This window comes from Pan paniscus, chromosome 1 (genome assembly GCF_029289425.2).
Source record: "Pan paniscus chromosome 1, NHGRI_mPanPan1-v2.0_pri, whole genome shotgun sequence".
Classification (NCBI taxonomy): Eukaryota; Metazoa; Chordata; class Mammalia; order Primates; family Hominidae; genus Pan; species Pan paniscus.
The window spans coordinates 119,369,833-119,385,725 of record NC_073249.2 but is presented as its reverse complement, the minus strand read 5'-3'; the positions used below and the strand labels follow the sequence as shown (position 1 = coordinate 119,385,725).

Sequence of the window (15,893 nt, the reverse complement as noted above, 5' to 3'; positions counted from 1 at the left end):
ATAACAGAAAGTATCTTCAATTTAAAAAAACAAATCTTGTAATATTTTAACTCTAAATATGAATAAAAGAAAACTATTTTGTGTATGAAAATTATTTTCTTGGCCGGGCGCAGTGGCTCACGCCTGTAATCCCAGCACTTTGGGAGGCCTAGGAGGGCAGATCACAAGGTCAGGAGATCAAGACCATCCTGGCTAACACGGTGAAACCACATCTCTACTGAAAATACAAAAACAAAATTAGCCGGTCATGGTGGCAGGTCCCTGTAGTCCCAGCTACTCAGGAGGCTGAGGCAGGAGAATGGCGTGAACCCGGGAGGCGGAGCTTGCAGTGAGCTGAGATGGTGTCACTGCACTCCAGCCTGGGCGACAGAGTGAGACTCCGTCTCAAAAAAAAAAAAAAAAGAAAAAAGAAAAAGAAAATTATTTTCTCTAGTGCAAAATCATGGCCCCCCAGGGTCTTCTTCAGTTTATCTTTATCGCTGTACTTCCCACCAATTTCCCCCAGTGGACTTACAGAACAGGCATCAAGAACACATCCCTACTCATCAAAAGTGTCAATAGTCTTCCCACCCTCAACTATGGTTTATTCAGTTCCCTCAACTATGATGTGCTTTGTCCAGCCTCCAGCAAAATACATCTTCCTGTTTAAGAACTACAATCCTAGGCCTTTTGTAACAATTACAATCACAATTGTGTGTACTCTCTCTCTGTCTTGTGGGTCTTTTAATTATTATCATATGTAATATCTACTCCAATATGATTTGTGCTGTATGCCCCTAAGAATGTAGTATTTGCTTAATAAGTATTTACTGAACTGAATGAAATGGAATATTTGACTTTAAAACTTTGCTCAAGTATAAACCTACTACTAAACTCCAAGATTTAGAAGCCTTGGATTGTATTTAATTTCACCCTCTTCTTTCCTAAAGGTTTATTTTAAAATAGTATTGACTGGTTTGTTCTTTTGATAATAATTATGACTTTGAGTAAATTACTTTGAAGTGTCAAAGAATGAACTTAAAGCCAAGATTTGGCAACTGTTGGCGGTGTGACCTTGGACAAGTCACTTTTCTGATTTTACTGTTTCTCATGTAACTATGGTGTTCTTCAAAAAAAAAAAAGGGGGCCATACAAATATTATTATTAGTGAGCAACCTCATAAGTCCAAAATCCTGACACAATTGCACATCCCAGCCCAAGGACCTTTCCAGTTCATAGACGGAGTTGTGCTTAAGAAAATACACTTCTGCTCACAAGTTTGTTTCTTCTTTGCCCACACTTAGTTTTTCTGGCACATGGAATGATATATTATCAGGAGCTCCAAAAAAACACCATTAACTCTAATGATCAGTGACTTAATGAGTATGTTTGTCTACAGATATCAGTCAAAATGAATTGGGGACACATCCTGACATGCTAGCTGTGTCATCAATTACTGCAGTTCATTAGAAGGATAACTATTTCAACCAGTTTCTTACTTCTACAGATTGTAGAGAGCTCTGGATCATGGGTCTCAAACAGGAAGTTACATTGTTAATATTACTATAATGAGTGGGTCTTATCTCCTCTGCTGCATTTTAAGGCCCTTGGAATTAAGGTTGTAGCTTATATTTCTTATGTTATGCCATCCCAACACAGTGGTAGGAACAGAAATATTATATATTTAAAATTCACTATATTATGGAAATTAGTTTCAAAATGTTGAAGAAAAAAAGTCAGTTCCTTTACATTCTAAGTTACAGGCTCAGGAAGTAAAGAAACCAACATTGCTGGAATTAGCTACACCTGGGAGATAGAGACTCAAATGTAAAATGCTTATCCGTGTTGAAAGTAAATAATGGGTAGAAAGAATCCTTCCAAAACATCCAGTCATTTGCTTAGCCTCAATTCAATTGTAATGGAAAATAAAATGAGGTAGGATGAGCCAGGCTGATAGGGCAAGATAAAGAGATTCATCGCCCTTCACCCCATGTTATCTTGGTTCCAAAGTAGAGAAGAAAAAGACAAAAAACTCAACAAGAACAAAAATAACCACAAAACAGAAGACACAAAGAAGGCAGAAAGACACCAAGAATAAGGCAGTTTTCCTTCTATCATGCTGGGGCTTGCGGCACGCAGCTCCCACTGAGTATTTGTTGAAGTGTTACACTAAGTATCCGACTTAATACTTCCAAATCAGGACTATGGTTAGAAGTGTGGGCTTTTAAGCTGAAGAAAGGACAGCAGGGGCACCTCACCCTGTGCCTTTCAAACTCAGCCTGATGTCCTCTCTTTCCCTAAGTCGAGCATTGACTGCAAAAACTACATACTTAGAGTCCCAGAGTATGGTCACTGGGCAAAACTTTGACAATAACTCTGAAAGAAGGAAGAACAACATTCAAACAAGACTGAGAATATAATGGAGGTGTGATTGACAACTTGCTGACTACTATCTGGAAGCACAATTTTATATCTTTATTTTAAGAAAAACTGCTTTAATGTTGCCCTACTAGGAAGTAGGTGTATAAGTTGTAAAATTTAATTTTATCATCATATTTTGAGTCACAGTGGCTCACAGTGGCTCACAGCTCTACACTTAGGAGGCTCTATTCTGCAAAGAGGAGCAGGAAGTCTTTGCACTAACAATGTTACAAGCATGTTATTTAGTGGTGACTCAAACTACCTCCAGTCTTAAAGTCAACATAATGAAGGAATATTAAGATATAACGCAAAAAGACCACGTATCTAGTACAGTTACTTGGTGGCCTGTTAACGTGCAAACTGTCTAAGCAATAGTTTCCCTTTGTGGGAGTTGTGAGCTATGAAATCATGCCAGAGAGGCAAAACAGTGAAGGGCTTCTGATTTGAAAATCACCTGCCCCTTCTCCCCTGACCTCAGTGCTACACTGAACAAAGAAAAGGAAAAGGGATATTAAACAGGCAAATAAGCCACACGCTGTTAAATTTAAGAGCTGGCTATATATCTCTACCTGAAATTTAATAAAATTCAAAATACATGGATAATACAGTGACTGATACAACAAACATTGTTCAAAAGTTCTTTGAAAGCATGAAGTCCTTGAACTCCTCTTCAGGAAAAAAAAAAACAAAAAACAAAAAACAAAACAAAAAAAAACATGATGTACAAAAAAACACGACTTAACCTAGGTTTCTAGACTTATAAACTGTTGTGATCATGCACTCTGTTTATATTGGCCTACGTGCCACCTCTCAAACTTTCCCAACTCTTCTGTTTAATACATACCAATTGTTCAGGAATGCTCTCCATAGAATCTCATCTGTCAAAGCTCATCCCATTCTTTGGTGACCTAACTCAAATGCTGCCTCTTCAGATGAATCCTCTACAATCTATCCACACTGAAGTGGGTAGATTCAGTCTTACAGAGCCCTATTATACAGTGCTTATCACATGTTATTTAATCCTATCATATTTGTGTTCGTCTTCTCTTCCTTCCTGTGGGCAATATGCATGCCCTTTTAATACATCTGATTCTAAATGTCATATTTTTAGTAAACATCTTTTTTATTTTGTTTTTGATACAGGGTCTTGCTTTGCCACCCTGGCTGGAGTGCAATGGTGCAATCATAGCTCACTGCAGCTTCAAACTCTCGGGCTCAAGTGCATCCTCCTTGGCCTCAACTTCTCAGGTAGCTAGAACTACAGGCATGAGCCACCCTGCCCAGCTAACTAGTAAACATTTTAAATCTACATATACATTATCTAACGTATCTCACTCGTCCTGCACTTCTTACTATCTACGCAAGTTATTCATAATCTCTCTGAACTTCAGCTTTCTCATAAGATGAGAAAATTAATTGTACCTATTTCACAGAGTCAGAAGGACCTAATGAGATAATGCATGTAAAACACAGGGCCATAAATGTTAGATTTTTAACGACTGTTACTATTACTACCATATTACTATTTTATAGAGCTATTTAAATATTTTATAAAATTGACATGAAATTATATTTAAAATAATGGGAAATGTACTGCTTCACTGATCATAAAGAGGAATACATTGCTTTTAGGTTTATTTTGCTTTATGTCATAAACTAAAAATAAATAGGCACCTCTAATTTCAGTTTGACATCTTCTTTTGTCTTAGAAATGTAGTCTAAACTAGAGATGGCTGACTCCACTCCACTGCAGTACTGCCCGTAAATAACCAATCTGAAAGGGAAAAAAGAGAAGAAATCTCTAAGACAAAAACCAAGAATGAACTGGAGGGGGAAACAAGCAGAATCTTCATCTCTTTAAAACCATTGTTAGGGATAACCAAAATAGCAGTAGAAATTATTTTTAATACATACCACAGACACAGTCATAGAATAAGGGTCACTCATTTTGATAGTAATGACTAATTTGTAGTTCCAACTTTGAATGAGATTAATTCTATGTAAATTTGTATAGCAAGCAGAATTTACAAACTGGCTTGATGACTGTTAATGTTATTTGAGTAGACATAAATGCATTCCAAAAACAAAATTAAAAATTTCTGTTAAAGCTCTTACAAGAGATAAACTTTATCTCTAAACACTCAGAAAGTTTTCTCTATTACAATTTTATGCCAATCACTACATATAACTCCTTCATTATTAAACCTCTTACTCCTTGCTACTTTTTAATTAAGGAACATAAATCATCTGAAGAGAGGAAAATGAGAGACCTGAACTGTTCTGGACAGAAGATAACTCATATCACATGGAATCTGACCCACTTCAGGGAAGGTATCTCTGTAGTACGTACAAATATTTCGCAAAGAGGTCAGTTGGTTTATTGCTTCTCTTAACTCTCCACTGGAAAAAAGACACTACTAATAAGATGTGAATATTTATCGAAGACTTGATGCAAAGTAATTCATTAGCCACTTCTTAGTACTAGGAAATACGTTGCTTGATTTGAAAAGAGAGATAATTATATTTTAAGCAAAATTTCTTGATACTCCAATTCATATAGGTTGTCAGGAGATTTTTTTTTAACTTAGAAAGGGAAACTGACTCTGCGAATCTAATACTCCAAAATAGAGTGTCATAAAATACTAGAATTGGAAGAAAAGTGGAAGAAGCATTAAGTACCAGCTAATCTACCTCCGGTGTTTACAGATGTGGACACAGAGGCTCAGAGAGTTAAAATGACTTACTGAAGATTACATCGCTCAGTAATGATAAAGCCTATAAAAGAAACTTAGCCTTTTGATTTGCGATGCAAAAAAATAAGCACCATACTGGGTCCTTCCCCCTCCTCCTTCTTCTTCTTCTTTTTTTCTTTTTTAATTGCATATATAGAACTCAAACTACTACTCTGAAAGTAATTGTCCCATGTTCTAATTACTGCTCAGGTAGTAATGTAATAAACAGCAGCAATAGCTATTTGTTAGCTATTTTAATACTAATCCTCACTATAATTACAAGCTAAGACCCACAAAACTTAAACTTCAAAAGTTACCTTTCCTTGTAGTTAATAAAAACTTGGTACAAGTTCTGGTCATTTTTATTTACAATGGAATCATGAATCTCTTGCATTAGGTTCCGATGAAGTTTTACAAGTTCCTAAGAAAAGAAAACAATGTGAAAGGAAAGTAGGAATCACAACCAAAAAATACACCCCAAACCCAGAATCCTTTTAGTTGCTAGACTTGCCACTCAGGATATGCTGAATGCTCTCAATATATAAAACTGCTTCCACCAATAAAGAGAGAGGGAAAAGGAGAGTGGGGAGAGAAAGGGGGAGGAAGGGGAGGAAGCAGCGGGAGAGGACAGGGCAGAAGAGGAGGAAGGAGAGCAGGGGAAGGAAAGGAGAAAAAGGAAGGAAGATAAGAGGAAGGCAGAGGAGAGGGAGGAGAAGAGAAGGAGACAGGCCATGCAGATGGGAAACAGCAATTTCAGATCTCAGTTGAAATGTCAGCGTCCTGTGAAAAAAGAAATTATCTCACTAGTTATTAAAGGATAATTTATTCCTTGTGTAAAAATATGTATAGCTTATTTTTGTTTTATAATCACTGTAAATTTTTTAAATAAAACTGTCCAAGTGCCTAATGTTTTATTGACAGGATAAAATAATGACTCATGTCCTTGTGACACAAACATGTAAATTTGTACTTTGGTCAATTAGTGGTGTCCTGGTGCTAAGCTAACAATAATCAGACTAAATTACTTGAAATCAGGCAACTAATGGCATAAATAAGGAGCAAATAAATTGTATTCGACAGTTTACCAGAGCAACTCAAAATGTCAGAATTTCACATTTTTCCCGATAAGCAACTAATTTTCAGTCAGGCAGTAAATACATGTCATAGCCAGGATATGAGGCAACTTGAACTAGGTGCCAATTCTCCCATTATCTCATCCTGTGTACCTTGGAGCACACATTGACTCCACAGCATGCTCTCTCCTTAGTGGTGTAGAAAGTAAACATGAAGATGTGGGCTCTAAGTTATAAAGACCATACTTAAGTGGTTCAAGATCCTTATCTTCCCCAAATGTGCAGTTTATTTAGTGCTAAACCTTCAGCTGATATTGTGCATGTTATAAATCAACAAGAATGTCCTCATTCGGCCAAAATCAGGGACAAGGATGACATGCCATTGCTTACCAACTGCTACTCAGCAACACAGAACACAATAGAATCAAAACACAAAGAACTGTTCAGGTAATACAAGCAGGTCTGTGCATAAAAGCTTATATACATTTATCAGTGTATGTGTACATGCGTGCATGGGGGTGGGGATGTATAAATCAAAGCAAGTCCTAGAGGTCTGAGAACTTGAATCTTGCCTAGCATTACCTCACTTGGCATGGCATTTAGCTTGCTTCTAGATTTCTGGGCAAATATCCTTTTAAGATTGTAAGATTCTGGTAAGGTGCCCTGAAACTTGAAATGCTTACATAAATGTAAACGAAAAATATCTCCTCAAATTTTACAATTAAAATAGTCTGGTAAATCATAAGGAAGTAGGGTATTTCAGAAATGGGAGTTACATATGATACAATTGGAAGTAGAAAGCACCAAATAGTAGAAGTCAAAGATGTGGAGGAATGGAGGAAAGTAGGGGAAACTGATATGGTGAGGACATCACCTACAAGACAAGGTCTGAGGGTCTGGAAGAGCAACAGAGCTCCGCAGGGAAGTGTGGGGATGGAAGTGGATCCCCAGATTATTTGAGACTACCTCTTCATGACAAACAGTTAAGAATAACACATGAAAGTTATTTTTCCATTTGTGTTCTTCATACATGTTGACTGACTTTTGGTTGAAGATATGATACATCAGTTATTTCAAGAAAATAAGGATATAAAAACTGGAAAAGCAAAAAATAAATAAATAAGGCCAATATTCTTAAATAATACAAAAGAGTATTAAAATAGGGATCTGGAACCCCCTAAGGAAATGAAGATTTTATTGAAGTACACCACAATTTTAGCTAGCATATTTTTACTCACAGGAATGTTGATGAATACTGAATCAAATTCTGCTGCTGTCAGAAATCTTTTTAGTGGTGCCATGAAATACTACCAGGAAAGAAGAAGAAAATAGTAATTAAGTATAACTTGTCCTAATCTATATAATAGTTTTTCATCAACAAACAACAAATACGTTTTAAAAGTCAATTGTTGATCAGCATTATAAACACCAAAATTGTAGAAACTATTTTCTCTAACTTAAAGACTTTACACTTGAATAGATATATAAAAACATAAATATGAGCTAATATTAATACATTTAAAGTATAAAATAAAATGGTTTAGACAATAAATGCTTCCAAAAGGAAGGAAGAAAAGAACATTATTGTCTGAGTTGGCAAAAAATGGCAACATTTTGGAGATGTATATGAAGACTTACACAGTAATATCTCCCAAATGTTTTGTGGAGATTCTAGATCCCTGAGATCAATAATCTATGTATGCAATTTATGAATTATTCCTTGAGAATTTTAGTTTCTGGCCTACCATATCTCTTTCATTCTCGGCATTCTCAGTATCTGTGCAGAGGATCCTTCTAGTACTGGTCTCTCAGTTCCTTGACCACAAATAATCTTGTGCTCCACTCTAGCTCAACTCCTAAATCTTATGGCCATACTCACAGACCTTGTCATTATCAACAACTTCATATGCTTCATAGCACTAATTTCAAGGAATTGGGTCAGCCAGTCCACTAACCATCCCACCTCCGTCATATTCTCATTTCCCTCCTAACCGAGTTTATACTCCATGAATCACTTCCCTGTAAATCCTCTTACCTTCTCTTCTTCCATTGTGCTTTTCTAGAAAAACAAACACCCTGATCAAGTCTAACTTGCCACATATTTTGTGACTCTATCTAAGAAGTTAAGCATGGACATTACCGATCGTCTAATTTTAAATATGACCACAAAACTCAACTGGGCCTGTAACGCTACATAGTGCTACTACAGTTCCCTAGTCAATCTACTCTTCTACTCTTCTAAATAATGCTTGCATACTTTCACTTCTTTCCCTAACCTCTAAATGTGAGAGTCTGGAGAGGTGGCCTCAAACCTCTTCCCTAACATGCATTCACTAGGGTGATCTCACTTAGTCCCAGGGCCTTAATGCCATTGTGTGATGATAATGGCCCAATCTATTTGTCAATTCAGTCTTTCCCCTTAATGCCTGATACATATACCTAGCACCTTTCTCAACAAATCCCATTCAAAGTCTAATAGGTATCACAAATTTCACTTGTTCCAACAGACTCCTGATTCCCAAGCCTGTCCTTCCCCACCTCTGTAATCTTCACCATTCATGCAGTTGCTCATGCCAAAACCTATGGTCATCCTTGACTCCTCTCTTTTTTTCACATCCTTTACTTAACTCATCATCCAATCCGGTTGGTTCTATGTTTAAAATTTACTCATAATCTGACCACCTATACCACCATTTTTGTCATCTTGATTAACATAATTTTCTTCTAATTCTTCTCTTAGTTACCACTCTTGCCTCACAAGAGCCAGAATGAGAGGTTAAAGACTTAAATCACATCATGTCACTTCTGCTCACAACACTTCCCAATGTCCTTGCATGGCCTAGAGGCCCACCAGCCCTCCCACCTCATGCTCAGTCCCCTTCCTTCATTCTGCTCCAGCCACACTGGACTGCTGCTGCCCTTGAAGCACATGCTGAACACTTTCCAATCAGAGGGGCTCTCTCAGGAATGATCTTCGTTGGCATATGTACACGGCTTACACCCTCAGTTCACTTAGCTGCCCACTTAATCTTGTCACAGAGGGCTTCTGCTACCACTCTTTATAAAATGCCACCAGCCCTCCCCCCCCCATCACTCTCTATCTTATGCCCCTGCCTTATTTTTCTTCAGAAAACTTATGACCATCTGGCATATTTATTTGCTTACATTCTAAATCCTCCCACGGGAAAAAGTGTCATGAGAATCAGAATACTGTTGTATTTATTACTATATCCTTAGTCCCTGAAACAGTGCCACTCAGGTACTAAGACATCCATAAATAGTTGTAAAATGAATAAATCTGCTTTGAGATCTTTAAGTACAAAGTTCTCCTAAAAATTATAATACACATACACACATTCAGAAGAAACAGTGAGTCTAATATATTAACTAAATTAGGCAGTATTTGGGCATCAAAAATAATACCTGATGACTTACTTTTTCTATTGACTCCAAAGTTTCTGTATATTTTTCTTCTGTCTGCTTAATTTCTGCTAGACAACAACTTCGTATATCATTTTCTGGACATTTCTGCAGTTAGAATTATCAAAATAAAATGATTTAATAAAATCATACATTAACCTATTGGGAAGTAGAGATCAAAAGCATTGCTGACTTTCTTAAACTTTCCTTTCTAATAAAACACATAATTGAAAGACATCTAACTGCATTTGTGAGGCATCTTTGCTGTTTTTATAAAAATCGTGAACAATGTAATGACAAAGATTTAGATGATTAAAAAATAAGCTTCTGAATGTAGACACTCTAAGTTAAAATATCTCTTATTAAAATGTTCATAAAGTTGGAAACACCATAAATGGTGTATGATTGTTTCCTTAATGTACAGCACACTTAACAAATGCTATAGAAATAACTGCAAAAACAATAAAAAGGTATTTGGTAAAGTAAGTAAAGACCTTCAAATATTTTTTCCAACATTAACATCTTACTGCCTGACTTTTTAACTAAGTATTTAAGATTGGAAGTCATAGAGCACAACACTAAAATCAAAGATTCTGGAATCTGATGGAATTGGGTTCAACACCAGTTTTCTTGTCAGCTTTTCTTTTTTTTTTTGAGTCAGAGTCTCGCTCTGTCGCCCAGGCTGGACTGCAGTGGCGCGATCTCGGCTCACTGCAACCTCTGCCTCCTGGGTTCACGCCATTCTCCTGCCTCAGCTTCCCAAGTAGCTGTGACTACAGGTGCCCGCCGCCACGCCCAGCTAATTTTTTGTATTTTTTAGTAGAGACGAGGTTTCACTGTGTTAGCCAGGATGGTCTTGATCTCCTGACCTCATGATCTGCCTGCCTTGGCCTCTCAGAGTGCTGGGATTACAAGCGTGAGCCACCGCGCCTGGCCTCTTGTTAGCTTTTCTAACTGTGAATGAATCACTAAATTTCTCTGACTCAGTTTTCTTATCTGTCAAACAGAGAGAATTACAGTACCAACCCCAAGGAATGGTAAATAAGATAAACAGTATAAAGCACTTAGCACTTTTCCAAGTGCGCAAGAAGAGTGCTCTCCATCTAAATTATTATCACTGTTCACCCCATCAGCTGAGTGAGGACTGCCCTTGCGGGAGACAGTGAAGAATGCACTAGCACTCAATGCAGTTAACAATTACAGGAGGCACAGATGATATTCGGTCACCTAAAAATGTTCTGAAAATGCTGCCACAGATGGGCTGTCAGCCTATGCAATGGTTAAACCACACTTGCATTATATTTCTCGAACACAGGCAGGTAACTTGTTTCCATTCCACAGAAGCTACTGGACAACCCACCAGCCTTTTATTAACAGTAGGAACATAGAGAGAGCTAAGCGCATTCATCAAAGCACTGTGGAAACAAAAATTACCAAGCAGCTGGTAAAGAAAAGTCTTTAATATACAAGAAAAAGTTATTAAGAACCTAAGCAACTGACTTTTTCTGTTGTTGTTTCAAATTGTAAATGAGAAAATAATCCAAAGTAATCCTTTCTGAATGTTCTGGATATATTAATGGCAGATAAGGTTTTGAGGGCTCATATTGGCTATGACAATATCTGAAACTAAATTTATAAATGAGTAGGAAAGCCAGGAGACTTACCATGAAACAAAAGAAAAATGGTACCTCATATTAACACTTAACAAATGTGAAGAAATACTCTTTAATATATATTTTATATCAAATTTAAAGGGAAAAATTTATCTGTGTTGTAAGAAATTTACTTTTATAAGAGTATAATTTCATGATTCCCTAAAATTCTATTCTACTACCACCCTGCCATTATTTAACTGGGTGGCACTTCATTTCTCTCTCAGACTTTGTTTCCTTACTAGCGAAATGAAAATATTAGACAAAAGATTCCCTATGGTTGTTTGGAACTCTGAAAGGTCATGCATATGTCTCCAAATGCAGTAACAAGTCATAATTATATAGTTATAAGCAAGCAAAGGTTAAAAAAAATCCCAGCAGATGTTACATAAATTATTATGTTAATTAGTCTTTCCTAATAAAATATTCAGAGTAACTTTAAAAACAAGTAAAAGTCCTACGGGCTGATGTGCTTCCTCTGCCTTCATTAAGTCCTCATAGACTTCTCCACCTTCATCTTCCCCATAAACACAGTCATAGAGATCTTCTTCATCTTCCACAAGGGTTTCACTACAACAAAGGATATCATATAAGGTCATTTTCTATTATGCAGTAAATGCAATAGCTACAAACAGCCTACTGGATTTTAGTAAAAAATCCAGAAAGGAAATAAAATGGAATTAGTGGAAAGAGTTCAAAAGGTTTACATTACAACTCTGTCCCTCTTAATAAGTACAATGACAACTACAGAATCCAATAACGAGGGCAGTGGCAGCCATCATTTACTGGGTAGTTACTATGTATAAGCACAAAAATAATTATTCTACATATATTATCTTACATAATTCATCCAACATTAATGATCAGGTGTGCATTATTATTTAATCCATTAAAGAGATGAAGAAGTTGAAAGACCAAAAGGCTATTTGCCTTTAAAAATAACCCAGGTAGTCACTGGCAGATCCAATATTTAAAACCAAGTCTGTCTTAACTTTGAGTGTTTTACCCACTCTATCATACTGCCTCCCACTTTTCATATTTCAAGACCTCAGTTTCATCAACTGCATTAATGGGTATAATATGGAGAAGATAGGAGAGTTTAATTGTATCTAATATGTCATAAGCGGTCTTATAAAAGCATCAGTTACTGCAGTGTTATAATCAGCACCTAATCCAGTGGTTTTCAACCCATGCTCTTTCAAGCCCATTCAGAGGAAACCCACCAGTCCCCCATCAACCAGACCCTTCCTTTATCTGTTTTATATTCAGGGCCATAACTAACATAAAGACAGATGAGGAGAGGAACAGACAGAGATAGGAGACTGGGACAACCAGACTTGGTGAACACTGAGAATAAGGGAGGGAGAAGGAAGGAAGAGGAAGGAGCTTTCTACTTTGGGACACTAGGGAGATGGTGATCCATATTGGCAGTAACATAATTTCCATACTGAGGGGTTCAGGCGGCAATCTGGCCAGAGAACGTTAGGGCAGGTAAATCGGTTTGCACATTCTCTGTACCACATCAAAGGATAGGAAGGTCTGGCGAATTCATGAAGGAGTTGAGATATAAAATGATGAAAAAACAGGTTCTGCATTGGAGGGGATCCTGTTTGGAAGAAAAATGGACTGAAATTCATTTCCCTGGCACTCCTAATCCCCGAACTCCTGCTTGTCATCCCTAACATCACCACCCCTGCAAAAAAGTCAACCTTGCTGAAGTCCTACATTTGACTATTTCCCATGACAGTAAAGGAATGAATCATATAAATTAGCACAGACTTTTCTCTATTTTTGTTGTTGTTGTTGTTTGGGGGACAGAGTCTCACTCTGTTGCCCAGGCTGGAGTACGATGGTGCAGTCTTGGCTCACTGCAGCCTCCACCTCCTGGGTTCCAGCGATTCTTCTGCCTCAGCCTCCTGGGTAGCTGGAATTACAGGCACACACCACCATGACCAGCTAATTTTTGTATTTTTAGTAGAGACAGGGTTTCACCATGTTGGCCAGGGTGGTCTCAAACTCCTGACCTCAGGTGATCTGCCCACCTCAGCCTCCCAAAATGTTAGGATTACAGGCATGAGCCACCGCGCCTGGCTGACTTTTCTCTATTTTAAGACCTGTAAGAATGACATGCATGTGTGAGTGCATGCGTGCATGCAAGTGCACAAACGCAAACACACACACAAGACTGGTCTAGAACTGTTTGGCTTTTGTTATTCAATCCTTTACTAAAGCTACTTTTCTTGCTAACAGCTTAGTCAACAATTTCTGATTTCTGAGCCAGGAAAGAAAAAAGCTGTGATATTTTTCAAATGGTCAATAAATCAAAAACAATCGACATGTAAGGCCACCTACATACGGGCATGTCTGGCACCCTGATACTAAAAGGACACTGTACAGTGTAGCCATTACCTGCCCTCTCCACTCCATCCTGTGGCTTTCTCCCCAACCTAGGAAACAATGATTGCCTCCACAGTGGGGACCAGGCCAGTATTTATTCCAAGGGCTTCCGTTCGGGTGAATGCAGCCCCAAAATTTAGAGTTAAGTATATTTACCCATAGAAATTGTAATAAAGCTGAGAATAAAAATAAAGCTGTCACAGCAAACTCAAAACCAAGCATGTCTAGGGATAATACATTTGCTTTTTTTTTTTTTTTTTTTTTTTTAAGATAACCCTACTTCACCTTTTATCCCAGAACTTTGGGAGGCCAAGGTGGGTGGACTGCTTGAGCCCAGGAGTTGGAGACCAGCCTGGGCATATTAAATAAATAATTTCTTTAATCCTGCAAATACATTCGGACCTTCAGCCACCAGGTAGAAATTTAAAGCAGACTGCCTCTCACAGAGCAAGGGCTGGCATCTCAGAGCAGCCAATTCAGGAAACCAAGGTTTTCTCCAAATTTAGCTAGGAATGCATCCTCACTGGATTTATCCTGACATCAACTCTGCCTAAATAACATCAGTGAAAAGAACAAAATGGGGAAGCTATAAAAATTTATAGGTGTAAGTCACCACTGGTATGGGCTAAAAAAGAATATCGGCTGGGCACAGTGGTTCACACCTGTAGTCCCAGCACGTTGGGACACCAAGGCAGGTGGATCACGAGGTCAGGAGTTCGAGACCATCCTGGCTACCACGGTGAAACCCTGTCTCTACTAAAAATAAAAAATTAACTGGGCGCAGTGGCAGGCACCTGTAATCCCAGCTACTTGGGAGGCTGAGGCAGGAGAATCCCTTGAACCCAGGAGGTGGAGGCTGCAGTGAGCTGAGATCACGCCACTGCACTCCAGCCTGGGTGCCAGAGCAAGACTCAGTCACAAAAAAAAAAAAAAAAAGAATAGCATCACGGCACTAGAAATTAAACATTCCCCTTAAACAATCTGAGTACATTACCAATAACCTTAGTCACTTTATGAAGATTACAACCAATTCAATAGAACAACTGGCACTATCTTGCTTACTGTTAGTGAGTTCTTAGAGATTTTAAGAGATAACAAACTATTCTTAATAGATATTTAAAATATAAGACTGAAAGGTCATTCTCAAGGCCACCTACCCTGGAAAGAGCTGCTGGCCATCCATCGTGTGACTGCAGTGGGTGCGCTCACCCCCTCTACTCTTCTACTAAAAGCTCTGAGAGGGATCTGGAAGTTGGGGCTGTGACTAACAACCTCTGCTCTAGAATAAGAGGTGTCTGAGTTCAAATCCAAAGACTACAATTTACTAGCAATATTACCCTCAGCAAGTAACTAGGCTTTTCAAAATTCAGTTTTCTCACTTTTAAACTGTGAAGATATAATAACAACCTAGTAATATTGTGGTATTACATAAGATAGTGCATATAACCTGGTTAGCACACAAATGGAAACTCCGTAAGCTCTTATTATTATTGCCAGGTGTAATCCCTGGCAAACAGTAGATGCTAGATGCAGTTTTGACTTATTAATTTAGAAAACAAATACTTATTGAGTACCTACTATATGCCAGACACTGTGAAGTTCTAGGAATACAGCCATGAACAAGGCAAAGTCCCACACCTCACAAAAGTGTACCTTCTAATGAGGAGACAAACAATAAATGAAGCAAACCAAGACTGTCTCGGGCATTGGCAAATGCTGTAAAAACACAGCAATGTGAGGGGGTGGTGGCAATTTTAGACAGGATAGTCAGAGAAGGCCTCTCTGTAGAGAAATCTAAGCAAAAACTTGAACGCTGAGGGATCAGTCAAACAGGCAGAAAGAATAGCAGGTGTAAAGGTCACAAGGCTAAAACAAGCCCAGTGTGTTGGGTGTATGAGGAAGGATAAATGAATGAATGGATGAAGTTCCATAGCATTTGAATCTGTCTTGGGGCATAATCTATTTCTTATTATGATTCTTTGCAAACATGCCTGATCCATGTCATCAGTTCCTTGAGGAGTAACGATCATGCATATATTTATTTGTAATCTGTACAAGTCACTCAATCAGCAGAAGATAATCGGCTGCAAGGACCTTTTGCCTCTCTTGACTATTAAATAATAGAGCCCAAAAAGATTCTCCGTTCAGAACAAACACCGCCTACTAAAACATCCTGAATAGCTCCAACCCACACTTATCTCTCCCTTCCTTGAACTTAT

General features: G+C 38.0%; 1 protein-coding gene across 3 annotated transcripts in view; it reads right to left on the bottom strand.

Annotated features, from left to right (window-relative positions):
- The window catches only part of VAV3 (vav guanine nucleotide exchange factor 3), a 400,971-nt gene that overhangs the window by 193,841 nt on the left and 191,237 nt on the right, over positions 1-15,893 (bottom strand). For all 3 annotated transcript variants that reach the window (XM_034932393.3, XM_003822235.6, XM_055115325.2), the window contains exons 5-9: positions 11,739-11,847; positions 9,641-9,733; positions 7,444-7,512; positions 5,450-5,553; positions 4,075-4,174 (exon numbers count right to left, since the gene is read on the bottom strand). In XM_034932393.3, the coding sequence (XP_034788284.1) occupies positions 4,075-4,174; positions 5,450-5,553; positions 7,444-7,512; positions 9,641-9,733; positions 11,739-11,847 (475 nt within the window). The remainder of the gene's footprint in view (positions 1-4,074; positions 4,175-5,449; positions 5,554-7,443; positions 7,513-9,640; positions 9,734-11,738; positions 11,848-15,893) is intronic.